Genomic DNA, 26,913 nt, shown 5'->3' with positions numbered 1-26,913 from the left:
CCCCCCTTCCCCCCCTCTCCCAGTACAGCCCCGGCCACTGGACCAGGAGCTCCACGGACTCCAGTTTACTCCCGGCCCACACCCCCAGGCATGCAGGAAGTGCTCACTAAGTGTCTGAATAAGTGAATGAATGAACGAACCAGCAAAGGAACGGAAGGAGGCAGTTATCAGCTCAGTCCAACCCAGGTTGCCTGGGGGGTGGGGGTGGGGAGAGGTTTCCACATGGGTGGATGGGCCCATTTTGTGGGGATTAGAGAGGGGACCCCTATGTTGCTATTTCCTCTTCGTTCACGAAGCTCCGGCCCCAGGAAGTATGAAGAAATGACTCAGAAAGAGGAAGAGCAAAGTTGCCAGAGCCCCTGTGACAGCTGGAAGTGCCTTTAGCGACCAGTCCTCTGTCTCCTCCCATTTCACTGACAGGAAGACTGGCCAGCAAGCAATGAGAGCCCAGCCGCCACCTCAGGAAGCCACGCAGCGAGTCAGGACAGAGCCAGGCAGCAATGGCCAGGCGGCACAGGGACTGCCGGATGGGGGTCCTGAGTCCCCAGGCTCTTGTTAGAGGTCAGCCGCTGCCTGGTGACCCGGGATGGCCCTCCTGCCCCTCATTTCCTCATCTGCAAGGAGAGCCCGGGCAGAACCGCCCCAGCTCTGATTGGAGGCAGGGCCAGACTAGGGGTTCCAGGCTGCCAGGCAGATCCCCTCCGCCCCCCATTAGGCTTTTCTGGAGGAGGGAGTGGACCCAGAGCAGGATGAGAAAAGCATAGCCCCAGGCAGCCTGTCTCCTCCCTGCCTCCCCCTGCCCCAGGCTGTCAGCTCTGACCTCACCTCTCTGGAGACTGAGGGTGATGAGAACAGTCTGTTTGGCAGGTTGTGGGGAGGGGCGGGGCACGGCGCTGTGCTCCAGCTGCAGCCCCAGCCTCCCCCCTGCACACATCTCTCCCCACCCAGGGACCCTGGAGACTGTCCAGGCTCAGCTGACTGTAGCACCTCCTCGGCCCTCTTCAGCTGTTCTCTGGCTCGAGCTTCTGGAATCCTACCCTTTCTCCCTGCCTGGCCAGCCCTCCAGAACCAGAAGGACCTTACCTTCAGAGACCACCAGGGTCAAACTGCCATTTACCAACCCCCCCCCCCAAAAATAGGGGGGAGTGACTTTTCAGGGCATCCTAGCAAGTTAAGAGCAGAGCCCTGGGCTTCTGACCCCAGGATCATTTACCTGCCCTGGTCCCCAAGCCAGAAGGTGGTTCAGCTGCCCAGCCCCCCTCCCGGACCCCCTCTTCTCAAGCCCCTACCATGCACACAGGTGACCCCATAGCAGAGCCAACCCCGGTCTGGATGACCCTAGAGCTAATCAGAGGACCTCAGTCCACCTCCAACCTGATTTCCCTTCCCTTTACCTCCCTACGTGCCCACACCCATGACCCAACTACCGAGTCTGCCTGCTTCTGGTCGGTCAGGGAGTCTTGGCCTTTGCTTGGTTCTGATTCCTCAGGCTCCTCTGATTGGAACTGGAGACAAGAAAGAACACAGCTTAGCCCGGGTTACTCCCCAGGTTCCGTTCATGCACCCACCTTCTTATCATCTATCCTTCCAACATCCATCTAGCATCCATCATCAATAGATCAATGTATTATCCCTCCAACTGTCCAACATCTACCTTACATTATCCGCTCCCTAATCTATCCAACATCCATTATCCCACTCATACATCCAGCCTCTATTCATCCATCGTCTGTCTATCCATCCTGCACCCAAGTATCCTTTCTCAATCCAGCCAACACCCATCCATCCATCCATCCATCCATCCATCCATCCATCATCCATCCATATTCTACTCATATTCATCCATCTATCCATTCACATCAAGCAACATTATCTACCCAAACCCCCATTATCTGTTCCACCATCACCCATCTAACTTGCCATCTAGCATCTTTTTATCATTTATCATAGTTATCTGTTTATCCATCATCCATTTACACATCCACAGTCCATCATTCATCCATCATCTAACCATTAACCCACCCAGCCTCCATTTGTGTCTTGCATGTGTTCAAGCCTTTATGTATTCACCAACCACTCATCCATCTGGCTGAGCTCCTCATGTGTGTCACGCCCTGGGCCAGGGGCCAGAAGTGCAGAGAGAAAGTAGGCACTGCCCCTGCCGCCATGCAGGGCAACTTTCGTATGGAGAAATGACAACTGAGTGTGACCAGATGGAGTGTGGCAGGACCACCAAGCCCAGAAGGGAAACATTACCAACCTTGGGGGTGGGGGGGTGAGCATTCAGGGAAGGTACCTCGGAACAGGGGACCTGATCTAAGACCTGAATAATGAACAAGTGTTTGGTAGGTGGAGACAAGGAAAGGAAGAGCATCCTAGGCCATGGGAACAGCATATGCAAAGGTGGGGAGATGCACGTCTGAGCTCTACAACCAGCTCAGTAAAGTAGGGAGCAAATCCGGGGCGGGAGAAAGCCCAGGAGGTAGCCAGGCTAAGGATTTTTATAGAGGGTGACTAACTAGAGCCCCAGGAAGCCTGGTGAATGCCTCTGCTTTGTCATTCGTGAAATGCCCTTTAGCACCTGGTGATCCCTCCCCTCCCTAGTGGCCATCGCTAAGTTCCCAGGGACTCCTGAGCCCCATCGCTGAGCAACTGTAGGTGAAGTATCTTCCCTGTAGACCAGGCCTGGCTGCAGAGTCCCAGCATCCACTGGGATATAGCAACCCCCCTCCCCCTGACAGCACTTCTCGTGTGGAGGCTCCAAACTCCCTAACCCCCCCCCCCACCTTTGACCAGGAGGGTAGGACCAAGCTGGCTCATCTCTGCATCTCTCGTGTCTGGGCATTGAGGTGACTAGGGAGTAGATCAATAAAAGCCTCAGGGAAACACGGGAGGGGGCTCCCCGGTACGGCCCCAGGCTCAGAGGCTTCATAACATGGCCATCAAAGGCTCGGGCTTTGGAGCTGAAGCATGGCCATTAAAGGCTCAGGCTTTGGAGCTGAAGCTTTGATCTGATTCCTCATATATACACATGTGTGACTCCCGGCAAATGCCGGACAAGGCCAAGCCTTCTATCAGGCTGAGGCATAAATGGCAAAGCATGTAAAGCACCAGAGCCAGGACCCGGCAAACCCTCCCCTGTCCTCCAGGAGGGAGGCAGCGCTGGGCTGCGCATCAGGGAAGTGAGGCTGTTTGGATGGACGAGCAGGAGCCTCCATATCACCCCAGCGGCACCTATGAGGGAAGAAGTTGGTCCCATTTTACAGGGTAAGACCAGGGCAAGAGACGCCGGGTGCCCAAACCACATGCTGCATTCGCAGTGAGCTGAGGCCAGGTTGCCTGGCTCTGACCTCCAGGCCACCATCTTCATGTGGACGCTCCAGGCAGCACCAGAGTACCACCGACTCTGCGACCCTGCCCCTGGGCCAAGGAGGCAGGCAAGGGACTTGATGAGCTCCTACATTGTGCCCAGCCCTGGCCCTGCACATAGTAGGCTCTCATTTGAGTAGCCCGTCTTAGCAGTCCGCTCAACTCAATGAGTTGTACGTTTGTACAACCTCTTCACTGTGCCTGAGAGGAGCTGTTGGGGCCAGGAAGGGGTAAGTGAAGCTGTCCTGCACTTTGAGGAACTTTGAATACAGCAGGGAGGGGCGCCTGGGTCGCTCAGTCGGTTGAGCGGCCGACTTTGGCTCCGGGTCATGATCTCTCACCGTTCCTGAGTTCGAGCCCCATGTCGGGCTCTGTGCTGACATCTCAGAGCCCAGAGCCTGCTTCACATTCTGTGTCTCCCGCTCTTTCTCTCTGCCCTTCCCCCACCCCCCCTTGCAGTCCCAGCCAGGGTCAGCTAAGAGCCATCAGAGCCAATACAAGCCAAGGACCGTGCAGCCAGGAAGGGAGAGGGCCTGGTCAGAGCACCTTGCTTGAAGCCCCAGGGCGGTCTGAGTGGCAGACCTGGGGTCCACCCGGGCCCCAGCCTCTTACTAGCTGTGTGATCTTGAGGGGCTTAACCTGAGTATCCATTTCCTTCTCTATAAATAAAACTGCCTTTCTCATCAGGCTGCTATGGAAATCGAATGAGGAAAATGCCCACAAAATATTCAGACCAGGGCTTAGCATGCAGTAAATGCCAGTCATTACCACCACTTGGTGGTTGGGAAAGTTTGGGTCAGGAGGAAGGACCAGCACTGAGCCTTGGACGGTGTATGGGAGCCGAAGGGAGGCCTTTCTGAGGATGCTTGTCTGCGCGAGGCTGACTTTCAGGCTGCGCCTTGGACGGGAGGCTGACTTACCTCCCACTCTGGCAAGCCGGGACCCTCTGCGGGGCTCCTGCTCCCTGGACCAGCCAAAGTCGAGGTCTCCGGTCCACTTGTCACTTTGGTCTTTGGCCACTGGGTGGAGATGCAGTCAGGGCTGGGTGGCTGGGCCGAGCTCTGGGGCCACAGCCCGGCCTTCTGTCCGTTGACTAGGGTGGCCTCCACCCAGCCGTCAGGCTGGCCCTGTCGCTCCAGCTCCGAGGTACCGCTTGTGGCTGGGGAACCCACCTCTGGCCCTGAAGCCGTGGCCAGGGCACCCCCGGGTCCAGCTGGGTCCTGGCGGGGCAGCTGGGCTTGCAGCAGCTCCAGGAGGCCCCCCCAGTCTAGCCTGGGAAGATGGGAGGCGAGCGTCGACTCCTCCGTGCGGGCCCAGGCCCCCTCTCTGAGTGCCCCGAGGAGGCCCACCAGCTCCCTCCAGTCGAGGTAGGGTCGCCGCTCGGGGCTATGGCGGTGTGGGCATGTTTCTTCAGGCCCCCGGCCCGGGGTGCTAAGTGCCTCGGGGCCCACCCTCGAGTTGTGCCGGGGGCTCCATGGCTGCTGAGGACTGGACAGCGTCTGCAGGCTGCCCCAGCCTCTCTGAGCTGGCCTGTCAGAGGGGGGCTCCTCCCAGGCCTCTGACGGCCCCCTGGGGCGGGGGGGGCCATCCGGCCGCCCCCAGCACTCCTCACACTCCCTGAGAGGCCCCCTCCAAGCTCCCTCTGGTGCTCTGGCTACCCCCCGGCCGGGCTCCCCAAGTCCTTGCCAGCTGTCCAGGCCCGGGCCCTCCTGGTGGCTGTCGCGGCCTCTCTCCGGGTACCTGTGAGGGCCCTGGGGACCTGGAGACGCCTCCTGACTCGGCCACCACCCCAGAGGCTGTCTTGGGCCCGCCCAGCCACTTTCCGGAGATCTCTTGGGCCGCCGCTCCCTCTCAGTGGTCCGCGCTGATGTCCTCGGGGGCAGCGAGGACCCCTGAAGCCTCCGGTCCCCTTCAGGCCGCCTCTCGGGGCTCCTGGAATGAGACGGCTCTGCTTGGCTCCGGCGGGACGGTTCTGCCTGCTTCGCAAGGGGCTTGGTGACCTGAGGATGAGGGAGGGAGGGGAGGGTGAGGCTCCAGAATCGTGACCAGAATCTCTCTCTCTCTCTAGGACAGGAAACTGGTCTTCTCCAGGCCTGGGGAGAGGCCGGCTGTGGCCTCACAGCAGCCTGGATGAAAGCAGACTGCAAAGTCTTCCCTCCCTGGGGGGTGTCACTGTCTCCCTTTCACCCAGTCTCCTCGCTTTCAGAAAGAGATCTTCAAAATGCTGCTTACTTTCCTGGCCTCCCCCTGCACCCCCCTCCCCAAGATACTGATTCCAACCTGGGCTATCAGGTGCCAGAATTCCCACCACCAGCACCCCACTCCACTGGGTGAGACCCTGCTCTCCAAGAGTTTCTTTAAAAATACAAATCCCCAGCCTGGAAGAGAGAGCCCTTAGAGCCGGCCTGCGGCATCCAGGGCTTTCCCTGAAAACTTTTCAAGATGGCAGGTGTCTAATGAAGGAAGGGACCATTGTGGAAGGGCCCTCTTGGAGGGAATACTTTGGGGTCCTTCTCAATTTTGCTAAGAGCTGCTGGCTCTTTGGGAGGTGGGAGGGAAGCCGGACACCCATGATGGGGGACTCTGATCCTTTCATAAAGAACCTCCCTTCTTGAACCCCCTGCCTGCCCCCTAGGGGAGGGGAGAGGCGGTGGCCCACCTTTTGGGGGTGCAGGGGCCCTGGGACAGACTGGCAGTGCTCACCTCCCTGCTGAGGGCAGGGCTGGACTGTCTTCGGAGAAGTTGGCTCTGACCTTGGCTGGGCTGCTGCGACCGCCCCTCATCCCGGGCTTGGAAGGCCCCCGGCGCCTCGGACTTCCTATGAGCAAATGCAGCCGCCCCTCTGAGGGCCCTTGGGACTGTCCCAGCAACCCGGCTCCTCTACTCCCGCCCCCAAGGGCGGTGGGAGATGTGGGTGATCCAGGGACCCTCCACCAGCTTGTTGAAGGGCCCTAAGTAAGGGATGCTCCTCTCAGGGTCTCAGTTTCCCCTTCTGAAAAATGAGGATCGTCGACACCGCTCGAATCTACCCACCTCATGGGGGTGATGAAGTGAGAAAAAGGGGTAAGCACAGGTGGGGGGCTTAGCCTTGATCCTGACTGTCTCTCGCCTCACTCAGGACTTCCTGTTTCTGACCACCACCCCACCAGCAGCCCACTACCCGCCCCTAGACAAAGGTTAGACTGGTCCTTGGGGGAATTAAGATTTATTGAGCACCTACTGTGTACCAGGCACTGTGCACACACGATCGTTGACAGCAAACATTTATTGAGCACTTCCTATGTTCCAGGTGCCAAGCACTTGACCATCCCACTTTATCACACACAACCCACGAGGTGGGGGCGGGAGATGCAGATGTAATGGGCCCCCATATCCCACTCTTTCTGCCCTTGTCCTGTCTACATGGTGAGTTTCGGATTTCCCCGTCTTTTTTTCCCCTCCGTGACTAAGAGGGCTCCAGCACTTAGCCTTGAACCTCTAGGCCAGCTGAGCTGTCAGTAAAGGAGCTCTCAGCAAGGTCAGAAGGAAGAAAACATCGTCTACAATTCCAGAAAGACCGACAGAAACTGTCTGTGCAGTTGGGACTTCTAAGACACCTGGACTTCGGGCATTCTTGCCACATCCAGCAAAGATAGCCTCTAAGCTGTAAAAAGTCCCTGATTCCAGTTCGTCTTGCTTAATGATCGGTAGCCATGGTTGTTAATATTTAACGTGACCCGAGAGGGAGGAACCGAACAGAATGTGGGCACACCTCTCCCCTCCCGTATGTAAGGTCATCAAAACCAACGACCCAACCACTCCAGCGGATGTTTATTTCAACACGTCTGACTTCATCTAAATTGACAAAGGAAGCCGGGTCTCTAACGGCTGAACTGAACTGAAAGAAACCTAAAAAAGACTACTTGGTGCCAAGCCTCAACCGAGCCAGCCAAAAGGGAAGGAGGAGGGATTTCTGCTCAGCCAGACCTGGGCTCTGCCTTCAGCCTACCTCCTGCTTGGGAACTACGTGGAAACTCCACGGACACTTTGGAGAGTTGGGGAAAAAAAAAAAAAATATATATATATATATATATATATATGAATTTGGTGTTTGTTGTTGCCTTATGGTTTTTCCAATGTCATTAGACTCAGACCCATAAGGTCAGTTGAGTTTGTAGCAACTCTTAGCAGGAGACTCACAGAAAACCAAAGGTCTCTTATCTGGAGTAAGTGTTTCTGAGTTTGAGGGCTGCCTGATCAGCTTCCGTTTTTAATCTATTTGAGGCAAGGGGAGTTCCTTGCTCTGTGAGATCTGAGGCCTTGGAGTGAGTTTCCACTGAACCAGGAGCTGGAGGCTGCGTGGCGCGAAAGCCCGAAACGTGACTGGGTTGGGGAGGTGAACAGCAGAAAAACAGCTCAAGGCAGGATCGACAGGCAAATGGGCACTTTCTCAAGTGCATGCGCCAAATAAACTCCAGTTTGCTCAACGATCAGCCCTTCTGAGAAGGGTCCCCCCAGGTGAGTTGAGAGATAGGAGGAAAGGACTCTAGAAGATTCTGAGAAGCCAACAGAGAACCAGCCTTTGTGATGCTGAAGCAACAGCGTCCCCTTGGGTCACCTGTTCCTCAGTGCGTGGCAGCACCAAGGGAGTAAAGGAAACAGGTCTCCTCTGGAAGCTTGGATGGGCTCTACTCCATTCATTTCCAGACAGTATTAAAGGACAAGAGCCGTCAAGTCTAGCAAATTCCATGAAGACTCTGTTTTGAATTCAAGAGATTACAGAACACTTATATGATGCTCAGATAAGGGATTCCATCTGGGAAAGGGAAGATGAAGATATCAAGCCAAAACTTGTCATGCTTTAATGTGATAGCTTTTTTGTTGTTGTTTTTTAAGCCAGGGCCAGATGACGTGGAAAAAGATGTAGCATAACATGTGATAGCCCTTTAAGGGAAATTGTCCAGGCTCGGCTAGACAATGCTTGGACAGAATAGATGCTCAATAAATACATGTTGAATGAGCACATCGGAGAAAATAAAGGTAGGGCTCTATTGCCACCTACTCATAAATTTCAGTCTGTCCCTTACAGGTATTCGAATGGGGTTTAAAGTTTCATCTCCAGAGGACAAATGCTTTTCTATTTGGAAAGAGCGCCATACAAGAGGAAAAAAAAATCTCATTACTCAGTAGAGTTCTAAAACGTTGATCAAAAAGTAAATAGTCTACTTCCCCAAAATGTATACAGTAAATACATGCAATTTTTATCTACCAATTATGCTGCAATAACGCTTTAAAAAGGTAAATGACTTCAAAGAGAGCAAAATAAAAGGAATAGAAGTATCTGTGTAAAAATAACTGAAGGGTAACAAAAGCATAAACATCTTCCTTACTTCTACTATAAACCCTTTTGTCTGTCTCAAAGTTATCCCTGTAAGAAAAAAAAAAAAAAGAAGGAAATTTAACTTTGGTTTAAGGACCTTAGTGTCCCTGCTGAGTTATCAGATAAAATCAAAGGTATGCAAAATGATATTGGACCAAAAATAGTAATCAGAAGAAGACCAAAGCCAAAGGGGAGTTTCAGGGCAGTTAAGCTACTCTGTGTGATATCACAATGGTGGATACATGCTATTATATGTTTGTCCAAACCCATAGAATATTCATCATGAAAAGTGAACCCTAATGTAAACTATGGGCTTTGGGTTCTAACGGCGTATCGGTGCAAGTTCATGGTTTCTAACAAATGTTTCACTCTGGTGGGGGGGGTTGCCGATAGTCGGGGAGGTTATGCATGTGTGGGAGCAGGGGCTGAATGGGAAATCTCTGTACTTTCCACTCAAATCTGCTATGATCTTAAAACTGCCCTAGGGGGAGCCTGGGTGGCTCAGCTGCTTAAGCAGCCGACTCTTGGTTTCGGCTCAGGTCATGATCTCATGGTTTGTGAGTTGGAGCCCCACAGCTGACAGCGCGGAGCCTGCTTGGGATTCTCTCCCTCGCTCTCTGCCCCTCCCCCGCGCACTCTCTGTTTCTCTCTCAAAAATAAGCTTAAAAAAAAAAAAACTGCCCTATTTCAAAAATTATTTTTAATGTTTTATTTGTTTTTGAGAGAGAGAGAGAGAAAGAGAGCCAGCGTGAGCAGGGGAGGGTCAGAGAGAGAGGGAGATACAGAATCTGATATAGGCTCCAGGCTCTGAGCTAGCTGTTAGCACAGAGCCTGATGGGAGGCTCAAACCCACGAACCATGAGATCATGCCCTGAGCAGAAGTCAGCCGCTTAACCAACTGAGCCATTCAGGCGCCCCAAAAACTGCTCTAAAAATTTTTTAAATGTGTTTTTAGAAAAAAGCCGAGGAGAGAAGTACACTAAAGCTGGGGACCCCAAGGGTCGTCACCTGGATACTAAATGGGTAAAACTTACTAGAAAAGGAAATTTGAGGAATAAGAGATAAGGTTTCTCAAGCAGATTCAAATCTAACAGAGAATATTGCCTAAAGGAAAACAAAGAGGCATTCTGGAATGCAAACTATTACCTGCTCCCAGGGTGACGGAAAGCTTCTAAAATTGGGTGGTACGTGGCGGCACACAACCCAAGCTTAGGAAATACACTGTAATTCACTGAATTATACACTGTAACTTCTGAGACTCCCAGACCTACTTTTTGTTCTCTTGACCTTAACTAATGGAATTCCAGCCCTGATCCTTGAACACTCGGAGGCTGGAGCTGCTCTGGAACTGCTCGGAGAAAGAAATCTCAGCCAGGTGGAGGGGGTGGGGGGATGTTTCCCTTCTGCGCAGCTGTGGCAAAGGACGCTGTGGGTCATAAACCGCCGGTGCAGCTCTCTGGCAGAGGAGAGTCGCAGAATTCCTGGACCTCAGGCCTTGTCACCACATCCCAGGAAAGCGACATTTAACTTCTAAAAAATGTGTAATTCTGCGTGTCCTCTTATTTAAAATAGGTGGCTCTGGCCATTCGTTTTAAATTGACATCTCTGTTTCTCAAATGCATGGGGACCCATAAGTTTCCTGTTAAAGCAGAAAAGGACCATGGGTACTTTCTCCTCCCTCATGGAAGAAGGAAAAAATAAAATAAACCTATGATTCTGGATCAAACAAAGGGTTTGAGAGTTAAACCTTATTTAGATGAGGAGCGCCTGGGTGGCTCAGTCAGTTAAGTCTGACTGCATCTCAGGTCGTGATCTCGCGTTTGTGGGTTCAAGCCCCACGTCAGGCTCTGTGCTGACAGCTCACAGCCTGGAGCCTGCTTCAGATTTTGCGTCTCCCTCTCTCTCTTCCCCTCCCCTGCTCACCCTCTGTCTCTCTCGACAATAAAAACATTAAAAAAAAAAACCCAACCTTATTTAAATTAACATGCTAATGTTCTCCCCATTTTACAGATGAGGAAACTGAGGCTAAAATAGGTTAAATCACTTTACCAGGTCATATAGGTTGGGGAGTGGATTTGACCCAGGATTTGACCCCCGCCCGCCTGACCCAGGTCATTGCTCGCTACACTTGGTTGTCAAACCGAAAAAACAAACAAACAAAAAAACCCTCCGTAAACAGAGATGAAATGACTCGCCCAAGGTCACACAGCCAGTAAGTGGCGGGGTGGGGGGCGGTCTGAACTCTTTCCATCTGCCAACCCAAGCCTGTGACCCCCTCCACCTGGCCTGTTGCCGAGCCTCCTCCCCAGCCCTCGGGGCTGACCCCGCCCTGAGCTCACCTGCGCTCTTGCCCGAAGAGGCGCTCCACCTCTGCGCGGCCGGGGCTGCGGGTTCGGCCCCCGTTGCTGCACTGGGGCCCTGGCTCCCTTTGCGCCAGCCTCCTGGGCGGGGGCAGGTCGGCCAGCATGGTGTACTCCTCCCTCTCCAAGTTGTGCCTGGTCTCCCCAGGGGCCGCGGAGCCCCGGGAGCCCCCGGAGCTGCCAGTTGGCGGGGGTGAGGAGGCCAGGAGCGCTAGGTCACTGGGTGGGTGGCGGGGTGGGGAGGAGGCTCGAGGTGCATCCCGGTGTCCGATGCACACATGGGGAGGCGGCACTGGGGAGCCATGCAGAGAGTCAGTGGAGGGGGGCAGGCTCTCCATACTAGTCCCCGGGGGATCCTGGAAGAAAAGGGACGGCTCAGGGGCCTGACGTGGTGGGGACGAGAAGGCGGGTGCATCCCGGTGCCCAATGCACACAGGGGTGGGGATGTGGGGGGGCTCGTGCAGAGAGTCTGTGGAGGGGACAAGGCTCTCAGTGCTGGCCCTGGGGAGATCCTGGAACAGGAGGGAGGGCTCTGGGGCCTGGCGCGGTGGGGAGGAGGCCCGGGGGGCGTCACGGTACCCAATACACACAGGCGGGGGGAACTGAGGCGGATCGTGCTGGGGGGACTGAGCCTCAGCATCGGATGTGTCTGGGAGGAAGGGAAAGGGATCAAACTGGGTGTGGCGGGGGGGGGAAGAGGCCCGGGGGGCATCCCGGTGTCCAATGCACACAGCTGGAGGTATATAAGGGGGGGTGTGGTGGGGCGATTCACTCTCAGATGTGTGGGGGTCTGGGAAGAAGGGGAAGGGATCATGCTGCAAATAGCGAGGAGGCGAAGAAGCTCGAGGGGCATCCCGATGCCCGATACACACAGAACACGGAGGCTGGGAGGGCTCAGAAGAGGTGTGGGGAGCCCCGCGGGTAGCAGGGTACAGCGGTGAAGAAGTCCGGGGGGCACCGTGGTGGCCGGGGTTATGGGAAGAGGAAGTGGCCCGGGATGGTGGGTTGTGCTGGGTAGATTCAGAGGACAGGGGTGGGTCACGCGGAGCTGGCCTGCTGGGAGAGGAGGTCTGAGACCTGTCCCCTTGGGTTGGCCGAAGGGCAATGGAGGCCCAGGGAACCTCACTTTGCTTGGAGCGAGACGGGGAAGAGGTCCGGGGGCCTTCACTCTGGGTTGGGCGGAGGGGAAAGGAGGCCCAGGGAATGTCTTTGTTAGTACGATGGGGAGAAGCATTCCTGGGATTGTTCCGCTGGGTGGAGCATCGAGGGGAGGAAGTCCCAGGGTTGTCCCGCCGGGCGGAAGGTTGCAGGTGGTCCCGTTGAGTACGAGAGGTTATCAGGTTGTCCCTTTGGGTAGAAGAGGCTCTGGGGGTGTCCCGTTGGGTCGTTCTGTTGGGAGAGGAGGCTCTGGGGGTGTCTCGTTGGGTCGTTCTGTTGGGAGAAGAGGCTCTGGGGGTGTCCCGTTGGGTACAGGATGACCTGGGGGTGTCCCGTTGGGTCGTTCTGTTGGGAGAGGAGGCTCTGGGGGTGTTCCGTTGGGTCGTTCTGTTGGGAGAGGAGGCTCTGGGGGTGTTCCGTTGGGTCATTCTGTTGGGAGAGGAGGCTTTGGGGGTGTCCCGTTGGGTACAGGATGTCCTGGGGGTGTCCCGTTGGGGAGTACATGTAGGAAAAGAAGCCTGAGGGATGTCCTGTTGGGTAGAAGTCCTAGAGTTGTCTTGTTGGGTGGCTCTGGTGGGAGAGGAACCTTGAGGATTGGTTCGTTGGGTGGAGGAGGTTCTGGGGTTATCCCGTCGGGCAATTCTTGAGGGAGAGGATGCTCTGGGGGGCGGCTGCTGTGTGACAGAGGTCCTGAGGCTGTCCCGTTGGGTGGTTTGTTGGGGAGAGGAGGCTCGGGGCGTATCAAGCTGTGCGGAAGTAGTCTGGGTAACATCCCTTTGGGCAGAACGATGGACAGAGGAAGCCTGGGGGGTGGCACTTCGAGGTCTGCTCTGTGGTGCTGCACAGGAAGCCTGGGTTAGTGCCGAGCGGTGCCGTTCCAAGAAGTTTCCACTCTCTCCCCGGAGCTTGGCCCAGTGCTGTCCAGCACTTCGGTTCCCACCGCAGATGTCTGGAGAGAGAGGATTTTTTTTTTAATGTTTATTTATTTTTGAGAGAGAGACAGAGCGTGAACAGGGAAGGAGTGGAAAGAGAGGGAGACACAGAATCCAAAACAGGCTCCAGGCTCCGAGCTGTCAGCACAGAGCCCGACGCGGGGCTCGAACTCACCAACCGCGAGATCACGATCTGAGCCAAAGTCAGACGCTTAATCGACTGAGCCACCCAGGTGCCCCGAGAGGAGACGATGAAGGCAGAGCCCACAGCCCCTTCTTAGAGGACCCACTGTCCATACCGAAAGACTCCACCCCTGTGAATAAGGCAGACTGGATGGGGCTTAGCGGCGTCTCTCAAGCTGAAGCTGGGATGTGAAATTGAAACCCAGCCTTGACTCAGTCAATGGGAGGTAGGCTTCAGGGCTGGAAGGGCACATGGACAAATTCGTAGAGAGCCGTTCTGGCAACAGCCTGTGTAACCCCAGAGAAGGAGAGGCGGGTCCAGCCACAGCCACCTAGCAGCTTCCCTTTCCCTGTTCTACTTCTGCAGTTGGGCTCTGAGAACCCCCCCATCTCTTCTAATGAGCCTCTTTCACTGTGATAGTTCTAGAAAGCTCCCATTCCTTATACCCAGAGAGGCTCCTGCCCCAGAAGCTCCTGTCGGAGCTGCCATGAGGATGGGCTAGCCTTTTGTGAACTTGCAACATTAGCGTCACCTGGGAGTTTGCTAGAAATGCAGAATCTCGGGGTCCCCCTCCCCCCGTCCTGGGCACGCTGCATCAAATCTACATTTTAATAAGATTCCCAGGTGATTTATATACACATTACTGTATAAACAGCCCCAGTCTAACAGACTCATGTAACTGCTCTAAGTGGGGACTCCTTCACAACTCCCATCCCCATGAAGCGGCCGCCATGACCCTGGTGTCACCCACCAGCCCCCTCATCCTTTGGTCACCCAGCACGGGGTGGCCACCAGCTCTGTGTGTGTCCCTGGGCTCCAGAAGAGAAGCAAAGGGTATCGTGGCCTCATCTTGAAGGAGCAGCAACTACTTTCATTCAAGGCCATGTTTAAGATTCCCTCTCTTCCAGGGGCGCCTGGGTGGCTTAGGCGGTTAAGCGTCCGACTTTCGCTTAGGTCATGATCTCGCGGTTCGTGGGTTCGAGCCCCACGTCGGGCTCTGTGCTGGCTGCCAGCTCAGAGCCTGGAGCCTGTTTCGGAGTCTGTGTTTCCCTCTCTCTCTGACCCTCCCCTGCTCACACTGTCTCCCTCTCTCCTAGAAATAAATAAAAATATTTAAAAAAAAAATTCCCTCTCTTCCAATCTTGGAAAGCTCTACCTCTTCCAAACTTTCTGAGCTGCCGTCACTGGAGTCTGAATTTCCAGCACAAGCAAGGAACCAGAAGCACACACAGAGCAGCACTTAAATTATTCGTCGTTGCCTGATGCACCGATGCCCCGTGGCGCTCCAGCTCTGCGTCAGCCTGCTTCTCTTATCAGCCTCCTCACCTCCCCCACCCAGCCACCCTCATCCCGAGCCCGGGTGTTCGCAATAGCTCCGGACACGTGCGCTGTGGGCCCCCAGCGCATCGCCCCATTCAGGGAGATCCTTTCCAAAAGCAAGCCTAACTAGATCCCCCCTGTGTACAAGGAGGGACTAAAAAGCTACCAGACTGAAGGAGACGGGGAAACATGGAGACTGAGTGCAGGGTGGGTCCCGGATGGGATGACAGGACCACAGAGGGACATGAGTGGAGAAACGGGCGAATCCAAATAAAGGATTCTGCGGTTTAGACAGTAGTTTACCAATGTTAATTTCTACATTCTGTTAATTACCAATGTTAATGTCTACATTCTGATAACTATATTAAGGCTATGGATGATATCAAATTAGGGGAACCAGGCAAGGGGTATAGTGGAAACTGTATGCTTTGCAACTCTCCTATAAATTTAAAGTTATCTCAGGGGCACCTGGGTGGCTCAGTGAGTTAAGTGTCCAACTTCGGCTCAGGTCATGATCTCATGACTCGTGAGTTTGAGCCCTGCATCGGGCTCTGTGCTGATGGCTCAGAGCCTGCTTTAGATTCTGTGTCTCTTTCCTTCTCTGTCCCTCCCCTGCTTGTGCGCACTCTCTCTCAAAAATAACTAAATAAACATTTTTTAAAAATGATTCCAGAATAAAAGACTGGAAAAACATCAGGGGCTCCCAGCTGCATTTGGAATAAAATCCAGGGGCTTCCTTCCCCTGGCTAGCAAAGGCTCTGGCCGCCCCCACTGCCCCCCCCCTCACTGGTCTCCCCATTCCATTTGGGGAGGGGCCTCGCCTTCTCATTTTCCATTGTGTCTCCCGGGCTTAGGAAAAGCGCTAAGCACAGCAGAGGGGCTCAATGATGCTGTGCCACCACCCTCCAGCTCTGAGCACCGCCTCTGTGCCCAGGCGCTGGCTGAGATGGCCTTTGCCACTCCTCTCCGTGCCTCACAGCCGGGTCATCGCCGGCTTCTTCCCCTGTCCGCCCATCTCAAGAATCCCTTTCAGACTGGCCCACTCATGATCTGACTTCCCTCCTGCAGCCCCGCTCGTGCACCCACGAGCCAAGCTCTACAGATGGCCCCGGGCACCGTGTCCTGTCCCTCAGCCTGCNGGGGGGAGAGGGGGCACTGCCTGCAGTTTGGGAGCCTGCCACCAGGTGGACAGTGGTGACTGTCTTCAACCAGTCAGGTGACACAGTGAGGGTTCCCTCACTCCACTGGCCCTTGTGTTAGAAGCGAGAAAGCAGGTATTTAGGACAAAATCCCATTTTGCCTCTCAGGCCACTCACATTCCAGGACGTATCTGGGCCCCTGTGTTCCCTGTAAGATCACTTCTTCTCAGGCACCCTATCCTGGGTGCTGACAGGGCCTGGCAGTGGGAGTGGGTGATGACGAGACCTGATTCAGGTTTTTTAAAGCTGGCTCCAGGGGCACCTGGGTGGCTCAGTCAGTTAAGCGGCCGACTTCGGCTCAGGTCATGATCTTACAGTTCGTGGGTTCGAGCCCCACGTCGGGCTCTGTGCCGACAGCTAGCTCAGAGTCTGGAGTCTGTGTCTTCCTATCTCTCTGCCTCTCCCCCACTCACACTCTGTCTCTCAAAAAGAAATAAACATTTTTTAAAAATTATTTTTAAAGAAAGAAAGATCGAAATTGGGAAAACACAAGATTTGTAGCCTTTTCCTTCTCTCTGCGAACAACATCGCCCTGATTTCCTCTGGGCAATTTCCTCTCCTGCTCTTAGGCCATGACATGTGCACAGGGGTCTGACCCCATGCCTGGTCACCAGCTTGGGCACATGACCCATGGTGGGTCCCAGAGGGAGTCCTTCCTGGGACTTCAGCAACATCTATGGGAAGACTGTGTGTCCTTTTCCAAGGGAGCCAAATGTGCAGGTAGGATACAGCCTGGTACTGATATTGCTCATCATGCCACAATGGGGGGGGGCGGGGAGGGGCAGGTCTAGGTGAGAATGAAACCAGCGCAGAAGGAAACACAGCAGATACCAGATTTCTGATAGTATTTGAACACCTGGATCCAGCCGTGCCTGAAGTCGCAAACCCCTAAACTTTTTTACTTCTGTGAGTCATTCCATTTATGTGCAGCCAGTTTCTGTCAATTGCAACTTGATCCTAACCAACTAGTCGTGAGATGATGTATTTAAAGAATGTAGCATGGGGGGAGCCCGGGTGGCTCAGTCCGTTAAACGTCCGACTTCAGCTCAGGGCATGATCCTGCGGTTTGTGGGTTCGAGCCCTGCATCGGGCTCTATGCTGACAGCTCAGAGCCTGGAGCCCACTTCAGATTCTGTGTCTCCCTCTCTCTCTGCCCCTCCCCTGCTCGCACTCTGTCTCTCTCAAAACTAAGTAAACATTAAAAAATAATAATAATAAAAATAAAGCAGGTAGTATGGTACACCGTGGCCGCTCCTCAATTACGTGGGAACTGTCACTATTATTACTTGGGCCACCAAAGTAAGTGGTGCCGGGGGACCCAGATGGCCAGTGAGATCTGGCCAGGCCCCAGCCCATCACCACACCTGTGGTCACTGGGACCAACCTGGCTTAGAAGGACTCACCTTCCTTTCTCCGGCCTCCGGTATCTCCTCCCGCAGGGGCCCGGGTGAGGAGAGATGGAGCCCTTCGGGGACTGTCAGCTCGCGGCCCCTCCTGGGGTTTCCTCGGGATCATCACGGTGAGCTCGTCCCAGCTGGGAGCCTCTTCCTGCTTTTCAACAGTGTCCCAGTTCTGCAGGGAAGCAGGGAGAAGGCATATTTGGAGCCTCTGGGGCCTGTGCTCCCAGCATGAGATGGGTAGAAGGAAGGGAAAGGCACTGGCATTGAAAGGGCGCCTGCTGTATGGCCCGCACTGTGCTGGGCTCATTAAGGCACGAATTTAGCTAATCTGCAATCAGCCCTTGAGGCAGGCATCTACCTTGGAGCTAAGAACTTCGCCCAAAGTCACACGGCTGGGAAACAGTTTAGGTGGGAGGGGACTTGAACCCTGGGCAGCTGGAGTCATTGCAACAAGGCAGTCCCCAGAGGCACTCCCAGGGCCCAGAGAGAAGTGAGTTCGAAGCCATCCTCTCCCCAGATACATAGCCTTAGGCAAGTTGCTTCCCTTCTCCAAGCCTCAGTTTTCTTGCCGCAAAATGGGGCCATCGAAGTCTCCGCCTCAGAGGGGGAGGTGAGCCTTCTTGAGCCCACACCTGCCGTCCCATCAGTTCTCCTTGGAGGTCTCACAGATGGCCTGTGACAGCCCTTTGAGGGGGGAGCTCCCCAGCCCTTCCCTGGGCCCCCCAGCCTGCTGCCTTTCCTCTGTCCCTCAGAGACCTATGCCAGGGCTGGTCACGGAGCTCATTGGTGTGTGACCAGGACAGGCACCAGGACCAGTCCCGTCCTTGTCTGGACAGCATGCCCAACATCCGGGCCCTCTGTGACCGGAGAGGTTTTGGCGGGCAGACCCGGGTGTTGACAACTGAATCTCCTTCTGTCTTTTCTCAGCCAGGCCCCCAGCGCCCTGGGCCCGCACCGCAGAGACCCCTTCCCCCTCCGGGTGGCTGGTCCAGCTGGCTGTGTCTCCAGATGACTTTGACCCGGCTCCCTGGCGTGAGAGCCTCAGCCCCTGTCTGGAGGTGTGGGTGGGACCCCAGGGCCGGCACAGAGGGGTGATCTTGTCCCCCCGGCCTTCCATCCCCAGCTCACCAGGGAGGACGGGTCGCTGGGGTCATCGGGGGTGCTGCGGTCAGGGCTGGTGCTGGTGTCGGAGGCGGGGCCTTCGTCGAGGCTGCTGCACAGGGAGGAGGCCAGACCCTCCAGATAGGGCACTGCCTCCTGTTCTCGGCTCCCGCTCCCGGGGGCGGCTGTGGGGCCCTCGGCGGAGGACCCTGCTGATGGGCCCCTGGGAGAAGAGAGACAGACCTATGACTTCTTCCCCCCCCCAAAGTCAGGAGAATTAGGGAGCCATACCCTCACCCAGATACACACAGGCCTCTGGTTAGAGCAAAGGAGGAAGCTAACGCCGAGGGCTCTCTGTGCTGAGCTCTTCGCACGGATCGCACAGACCGCCTCTTTTAGCTACAACGGCCTCCCTTTGAAATGTGCGTGATGATACCCATTTTACAGATGAAAACACTGAGGCTCAGAGAGGTCAAGGGCCGGGCCGAGGTCACAGAGCTAGGAAGGGCTATAGCAGCATTGTGAACCATGCCTGTGGCCCCAGCGCCTAGTCTCTATCACTGGAGGCAGATGGGGGTGTCCCCAAGCTCAGCAAAACTGAGAAGACAGAACGGTACTGGGCTGAAGGGGAGCTTCGGGGGGTAGCGAGGCTCCAGGGGTAGTAACAGGGCCACCGGTCTGATCACCATGGGAGGGAGGGGCAGGTAGAGCCCTGCTTTAGGAAGCCAGTCAGGACAGCCGCGGGCCCAGGTAGGCTTACAAATGGCAGTACCCGCAAAGGGTCCCCCACAGTTTGACCTGTAAGATGGAAAGGGATAACGGCCGTGAAAAAAGAGGTCTGCGGTGGAAGGAGCCCGGGACATACGACACACTCCTCCTACCTCCCCGACCCAAAAGCCCAAGGCCTGCTAGCAAACTCACGGGGCTGACAAGTCTTGCAAGAAAGGTATTCAAATCGGTTTATCCCAGACCTTCTGAAACACATTTGATGGCAGAGCTGGCGTCGTTTTGTTTTTTAAGTAACACCTACCTGTGAGGAATGCATGTTCCCAAGCAAAGCCAATTTGCTTCACTTCGTCTCATTTTTTAAACAGGGACATTGAGGCATTGAGGAGGGGGAAAACGTGCCCAAGCTCCCACGGCCCATCAGGGACAGAATTGAAGCTGGAGCCCAGGTTTCTGGACCCTCGACCATGACATCCCAAGGCACTGTGGCCTCAAAGAAAGACTTCAGCTCAGGCCTGGGGATGGAGGGGTGTGGAGGGAATCCCAGAGCTGGGAGCAGTGCACTGTCAGGTTGGTGGGTGGTCACGGGTGCCCCCCGCCCCCCACCCGGAGCTGAGACTGTTTAATCTTTTAAAGCTGTGCAAAGGGCACCAGGAAATGTGAGCAGTCGTGCCCGCTGCAGGGTAGGTGCAATGCTGCTCCATTCCCCAGAGCCAACCGAGCCCAGGCCCAAGGAATGAAAGAGCCCACCTCCCGCCCATCCCCAGGCCGTGTGGACTGACCGGATGACCCATGCCAGCAACCAGCAGAGACAGATCCTGCCATTGTGAAGGGGTTCAGGGAGGGGTGGGCGAGGGCAGCCTCCCCTAGGGAGCCCCTCCCCAAGCCTGGGGCTCTACCCACCTCTCTGGCTCTGGCCCAAGGCCCAGGCCCGGCACGGACTGGCAGCCGGCGGTCGAGGAACTAAGAGGCCCCTGAGAGGCAGGGGGGCGGCGTGGCAGCTCGTAGTAAGGCACCTCGGCACTTGGAGGGCTCCCCAGCTCCTGGGGCAGAGGTGGAGAGAGGAGGCAGCGCCTGGCCCACGTGGGGGTTCCCCTCCCCCTGCGCAGCCCCTCCCCCCACTGAGCCGGGTAGAAGGGTGTCCAAGCATCGCCTCCTGGGATCTCGGGCTTCTCAAGGAGAGCTGTCCGTCAGGCCGGAAGCGCCCCTGGGGACCCCAGCCGGGGGCTGGCAGAGGTGCAGGGCGTGTGTGCCGCGGGCATGTGTGTGCAGGTATGTGTTTGTAGAAAAGCCTGTGTGGGTGCGCGAGTGCACACGTGCGAGCGGATGCAAGTCCGGGGAGGGGGTACACTAATGCCTCCGTTTGCTTCAAGGCGTGTAAGTTCATTACTACATGCGTGTTGCTACACGCGGACGTGTGGGTGCCTAAGGGTGTGAGCTAAACAAAAGGACACAAACGGATGGGGGGGGTCTTCTGCAGCTGGAAACCAAGGACGGAGGGGAGGGTGAGGAGGAGGCCTGGAGAGTGAAGGCAATGGTCTGAGTAAGACCTTGGNGGGCTGGGGGGGCAGGCTCCAGGCCCCAGGGGTGGGGGTGGGGCCCTGAGCCCAAGGCCCTTCTCTCCCTCCCCCGCCCTCAGCAGGGCCACACCTGCGAAGGCTGGTGCTGGGCTCACCAGGGGGGAACGGCCTCTCACCTCCGGGAAGGCCCCCCCATTCCTCCCCACCTTCCCCGGGGTGGCGGGCCCTCCCTGGTGGTGGGAGACAGCGGCCACAGCACCCTGCACCCCGCCTCCTCTCAGGTTACCTGGGCGGCAGGCTCCGCGGTGGCGGCTGGCGGCTGTCAGCACCCTCGTCCCCGGGGGGCTCCGGCTCGGGCCCCCACCCTGCCACCCTCCCAGGCCCCGACTCTGGGCCCGTGGTGGTGGTGGCGGCCGAGGCAGCGAAACCTTAGAGGGGCCGGCCGTGAGCAGGGGCCCCTCATTACTCTTTCATAAGCCAGGGCCCGGCCAAGAACAATGCGGGACATGAAACCGCAGGAACCCGATCCCCGCCTGCTCACCTGAGAGCCGGGCAGGGCGGGGGCCCAGGCACGGGCTCCCCGGGGACCCCGCAGCTCAGTGCCCCGGGCCAAGGCCGCAGCCCAGCCACAGACCAGGGTGGGCACAGCCTGCCCCGGGGTCCAAGAAAGCTGCTCGCAGGCCCTGGGCAGGACCAGGAAGGGGGGCTGGCGTGTCTGCCAGGCCGTCCAAGCCAGAGGAGGCCCATCTGGGTTCAGTTTCGCGCCCCCCCTGCCCCGGAGCCAGATTCTGATCAGAACTCAGCAGCGGGAGGTGTCAGATCCACAGCCCAGCCTGGCGCCTTGGCCGCCCTGGGGACCTCGCCACATGAATGAGGAGGGAGCCGTTCGAGGGGTCCGGCCCAGCTGGGCCCAAGCAGGAGTCCCGGCCTGTCACGGCGCCTCCCCCCTGCTTTCACCCCCAGCCCCGGACACTACCCGCTGTCCCCACAAGCCGGCCCAGGAGCCAGTCCCTGGTTCTGATTTCCTGCCTGGCGGGTCAGCATGGGCTCTGGCCTCAGGCAGACATCAGGCCCAATCCTGGCACCTCCACTTCCCAGCTGGGTGACCTCAGCATGGCGGCTTCCCTCTCTGAGCCTGGGTTTCTCATCTACCAAACTGGGGTGAGAAGAGCACCCACCTCCTAGGGTGTCACAGGAATTAAATGGGTTAATACCTGTAAAGGGCTGAGCACAGGGCCTGGGCTGTATGTCTTACATATGATAAATAATGTAAAAACATTAAATAAAATTTCATTCGTGGTAAATCAACAGAATATTAAATGCATTTAGAAATAAATACACTGAAGGGCGCCTGGCTGGCTCAGTCAGAGAATCATGTGACTCCTGTTCTTGGGGTCGTGAGTTCGAGCCCCACATGGGATGCAGAGGTTATTGAAATAAGTAAAGATTTAAAAAAAAAAAAAAAAGGAATAAATACATTGAAAGGGACGTGTATGCCTGGCAGACAGCAGGACCCTGCCACCTCCCTCCCTGTAGACCCTGGCCTTGACCTGCTGGCCCGTGTGATTTCCCGGGATAACCCCTCCCCCACCTCTCAACCTGTGAAAAGCCCTGCTAAGAGCAGAGCATGGAGGCATCCAGCACCCAGGCTCCTAGGGGAGCTACAGTAAGCTTCAGGGGGAGGGCTGCCCTGGGACCTGAGGCCACTTCTGCATATTCTCGGGTAGCACAATGCCCGGCACTTTTGAGCACCTGTTCGGTGTGAACCATGTGAACACGCGGGCCGGCCCCAGGTCTCAGCCCAGAAGTGGGTGGACTGACTCTTGAATGCAGACCTGTCTGCATCCAAGGTTCTCTTCCTGTTTCACGCTTGCTGTCTCCCCACCAACTGGGAAAGGGCAGGTGCATTGGAGACAGACCCACGGGGCTTTTGGGCATGTTCCCTAAACTTGGGGCAGAGGCCAGAGAGCTGTTACTGGCCGTGTCAGGACAGAGAGAAAAGAATCTTCCAGATTTACTTTTCGGGTCGGGAGGGAGGGAGGGAGAGAGGAAACTAGTGTGTATTGAATTAACCAACCACATGTGACTTGGGCTAAATAGTGTCAGGTGCCCCGAGCAGGAAAGCTCTGTTGCCCCACTTTACCCATCAGAAGAGCGGAGCCAGAGAGGGTACGTGGCCGCAGGGCACACAGCAGGTAAAGGGCAAACCTAGGTTTGGAATCCTGGCTTCCCTGCTTCCAAAGCTGAATGGCAACTCCCTTATATTGGCCACCCCGTGGAGCCTGACACCCTGCATAGAACTGGCTGCCAGGCTCAGAACCCTCTGGGGATGACGGTGCCATGGCGGGGAGGGTCAAAGCTGGAGGGATCCGTGGAGATTCACGGGTCCTCTGCTTCTCCCGGGGCTCTGGGTTTACGTGTAGCGGCGCTTGGCCTAAGACCACATGGATCGCCAAGTGAGAAAACACACATCCCCTTTCGCTCCTTCAACACCTTCAAGGAGAGTCTCCAGCGGGTGCCGGGGTACCTTTCATGTCTCCCTAACGCGCGCCAGTCTCCCTTTCTAACGGAGAGACAGCGAGAGTCAGGCTCTGAGCCGTCAGCCGACACGACTCTCTGGTTAGAATTTAAGGACATTTCTGATTTCTTTTTTCGTTCTTCCTTTTTCACCTTCTATATAAAGGGTATGATCTTAGTTTTCTATTCCTAGTGATGATATAAAGCTGTGTTTCAATATAAAGTTTAAAAGGGTGTTTATTTAAAGAGCAATAAAGTAAGTACTAGGTGACATGAGGCTGTGGCAGAAAAAAAACAAAAAAGCGGGTGGAGAATGACTCACATTTGGGAATCGCAACATGGCCCCAGCCCCTCATCGTACAGATGGCAGAATTGAGTTCTGCCCAGGAGGGAGGCCAGTGTCTGGCCACAGGCAAGTGGCCCAGCCAGGGACCGTCCCCATCCCAAGCCACTGCGACCGTTCAGGAAAGCTGGCTTACCTGGTGCCTTGCTCTGTGCGCCTCCTCGGGGCGGAAACAGTTTTGACAGCAACTCTGGGCGAGCACGTTGGCCTCAAAGTGCACACAGGGGACAGTCCCAGCCACCCCCTCCATATTGGGTGAGTCAGGCCACGGCGGCTCTTGTGATCCAATGGTGGGAAGAAAGGGGGTCGGGCAAGGACCAGCTGATTGGCTGGTGGACCACCCGGAACCCAGCCTCAGCTGCCCCTAGAGAGACAAGGACCGAGGAAATAAGGTGATCATCCATTTATCCATTCATTTATTCACTCAACAAACACTCGTAAAGCACCTACTAAGTACCAGGCCCTCTGCCAAGCACGTGACACGTGATTTCTAGTCATTACTGCAGCATTGCTCAAAGTCTGTCTAAGGACCCTGCAATAGACTCAGCCAAGCTGCTCATAAAATGCATATTCCCGGGGCACCTGGCTGGCTCAATCAGCAGACCCCGTGACTCCTGATCTCTGGGTTATGAGTTCGAGCCCTGTGCTGGGCATAGAGCTTACTTAAAAAATGTAAATTCTCAGTTGTCTGCCCAGATCCACCCAGTCAGAATCTCCTGGAGATGTGAGGCCTGGGGTTGCGCATTTTTAAAAAGTTTTTTAGGGGATTTGATGCACCCCAAAGTTGGAGTGAACCTTTTCTCACAGTTCTCCTACGTTGCAGATAAAGCTGAGGCCAATTTAAGACAAGGCAACTAAGAGTTACCGAGGGTCCATACCTTGTTCTAGGTCCCAGGGGCTGAACTGGGGTTCTGACTGGAGCACAGGGCTCTCCCAGGGCTCTCCTGTCGTAGAGGGGAGGCCACTGAGAGCTCCAATGCCACGCCCTGGGAGGGGGAGGGGGGATGCCCCAACAAAAGAGTGACCCGAAGATCCCTTCCTCACTCACAGGGAGCCCCAGGAGGAGAGCGGGGCAGAGGAGAAACCCATATCCCCAAACCCCACGCACCTTGGATGCCCAGGTCCCCTGCCCACACACCTGTCCTCACCTGGCGAGTTTCATCCAAAGCCCACCGGGGGATAAGGCCTTCGCTGCCAATCTCAGCCGAGAGCTGCGGAATTTCACATCCTCCCCTGGGGCAGCCAGGGCGAAGGTTCCCGGCTTCTCCACCATCAAACCTGGGGAGGTGGCAGAGCCCGGAGTGTATGTGTGTTTTGGAGGGGGGTACCCACTTGCCCCCTGGATCCTTCCTGGGCCATCATCTCCGCGAGACGTCCCTTGCACCATGGGTGGAGGGGGCGCGAACCGGTCCCGCCCAACTTGGGCGGGTCTTTCCGGGTCTGCCCATGTAAAGGAGCATCGCCTGAGAAGGAATACGCCGCTCATTTTCCCGGGGGCGGATGGGGGCTCTATTCCATGTGCCCCTCCCGGCCCCCGCGTCCTCCGCCTCCTTATTCCCACCCCACTGGCAAAGTCCTCAAAAATGCACATTAGGTGTGGCTGCAACAATGGGAAACCTTCAGCGGACACTCCTGCCCCGCCCGGAGAATGGACTCCGGGACCTCTCCCGCGGGTCAGCGGGTCCCTCTCCGTGTGCCTCGCCCCTCTGCCTTACCCCACCAGCCTCCGCTCCCCGCTCCCCCCGCAGCGCCGTCCCACTGACCTCGGCTCGGGTTTCCACGCACGGGAGGTGCCACGGTGGGATGCCGGGGTCACGGCTCCTATTTTAACAATGAATCAGAACGTTGCCCGGGAGGAGGACGAAGACCGCTCCTCTGCGGCTCTCGCATAGGCTCTCTCTAGGCGCCTCATTTACATAAAGGCTGTGCGATTGGACAACCTGAGGGCAAGGGGCGGGGCGGAGGCGGGAGGGGCCCAGAAGCCTCGGAGCGCGGGACCGGCTGCACGTCTAGCCTGAGCTGCTGGGTCTGGGTTCCCAGGGGGCCCATCAGAGGGCTAGCGCTGGCGGGTCTGGCTCCTCTGATCTCTTTCCCGGAGATGCATTCGCTCTACAGTTCCCTAGGCTGGTCTTAGCCCAGATGTTGGGCTAGAGACTTAAATTCCCTGGGCCTCAGTTTTCTTATCTGTAAAATGGGGAGAGGAGTAGGACCTGTGGGGATGAAATGAAATGCCCAGAGGGTTTCAGCCTCCATCTGCTCACTTCCACTGATATAGAACTCATTCAAAAAGGCATAACTCTCTTTTTTTCTTTTAATCGTCCCCGCTTTTTAAGCTAATATTTCTTCTGCACTGTGTGCCACCTCCTATTCCAAAATCTTTACATTCATTAGGACACAGTAACCCAAAGGGGTAAGTACCAAGATCCTCGTTTCACACCAACTAAGGACAATGAACTCGCCAGTGTCACATGGCTAGTAAGAGGCAGAGCCAAGGCTAAAACCCTGATGCGTCTGACTCCTCTAGCACCACAAGCATCTTCATTCACTAATTCACTCGGACATTCACATGTATCCGTGCAGGGCACTGGGGAGACGGTAACATGAATAAAATGTGCCTCCTTCTGAGATGAGAAGCTCAGCGACCAGAGGAAGACATAGTCCCTGAACAGGTCATCCTGGCCCAGGATGGAATGGGTGAAAACACAGTTTAGTAACAAGGATAATGATGGGGAGCCTGGGTGGCTCAGTCGGTTAAGCATCCAAGTTCGGCTTCAGGTCATGATCTCACAGTTCGTGGGTTCGAGCCCTACATCAGGCTCTGTGCTGATACTAGCTCAGAGCTTGGAACCTGCTTCAGATTCTGTGTCTCTCTCTCTCTGACCCTCCCCTGCTCATGCTGTCTCTCTCTTTCTCTCTCAGAATAAATAAAACATTTAAAAATTAAAAAAAAAAACACAAGGATAATGAGCTCTCAGCTCGATCCCAATTACTGTGAGCAAAACAGGGAGTAGGGAGACCAGTGCTCAGTATCTGATGCTAGCGACTCTTGGCTGTGTGATCTTGAGAAAGTTGCTTGACCACTCTGAGCCTGGGGTGGGTTAGACATTTGGTTTGAAAAAAAAAAAAAGACATTCGGTTTGAGTTTGAAGCTCAGGGCAGGGCCCCGGCTCTTTAGCCCCTGTCCCCCACCAAACAGTAAAACCTGGAGCTAACTCAGGTGTGACACTCCTGACAATTCAATCCATGAAATACTTAAGGAAACAAAAGATTGAGTCTCCTGCTTTCTTGCTGCTTTACATTCCAGTGGAGACCAACAGACTCCAAACAAGATAAATAAGCACTCCATAAATAAATATGCAGGATGTAGGCTGGGGAGAGGTGCTAAGGAGAAAAATGAAGCCAGGAAGGGGGGGTGGGGGGGGGGA

The 26,913-nt window shown here is 55.8% G+C and overlaps 1 protein-coding gene across 1 annotated transcript in view; it reads right to left on the bottom strand.

Annotated features, from left to right (window-relative positions):
• TRIOBP (TRIO and F-actin binding protein) overlaps nt 1-25,338 on the bottom strand; it is a 52,329-nt gene extending 26,991 nt beyond the window's left edge. The window contains exons 1-10 of the mRNA XM_077761973.1: nt 25,252-25,338; nt 24,637-24,766; nt 23,625-23,852; nt 20,012-20,151; nt 18,410-18,605; nt 17,285-17,453; nt 11,068-13,195; nt 6,073-6,187; nt 4,290-5,369; nt 1,428-1,505 (exon numbers count right to left, since the gene is read on the bottom strand). Of these exons, the coding sequence (XP_077618099.1) occupies nt 1,428-1,505; nt 4,290-5,369; nt 6,073-6,187; nt 11,068-13,195; nt 17,285-17,453; nt 18,410-18,605; nt 20,012-20,151; nt 23,625-23,738 (4,020 nt within the window). The 5' untranslated portion in view covers nt 23,739-23,852; nt 24,637-24,766; nt 25,252-25,338. The remainder of the gene's footprint in view (nt 1-1,427; nt 1,506-4,289; nt 5,370-6,072; nt 6,188-11,067; nt 13,196-17,284; nt 17,454-18,409; nt 18,606-20,011; nt 20,152-23,624; nt 23,853-24,636; nt 24,767-25,251) is intronic.
• Between the last annotated feature and the right edge of the window lie 1,575 nt (nt 25,339-26,913).

This window comes from Crocuta crocuta, unplaced genomic scaffold, assembly GCF_008692635.1.
Source record: "Crocuta crocuta isolate KB4526 unplaced genomic scaffold, BGI_CrCroc_1.0 scaffold193, whole genome shotgun sequence".
In the NCBI taxonomy this organism is placed as follows: Eukaryota; Metazoa; Chordata; class Mammalia; order Carnivora; family Hyaenidae; genus Crocuta; species Crocuta crocuta.
This window is presented reverse-complemented; position numbering and strand designations above follow the sequence as displayed.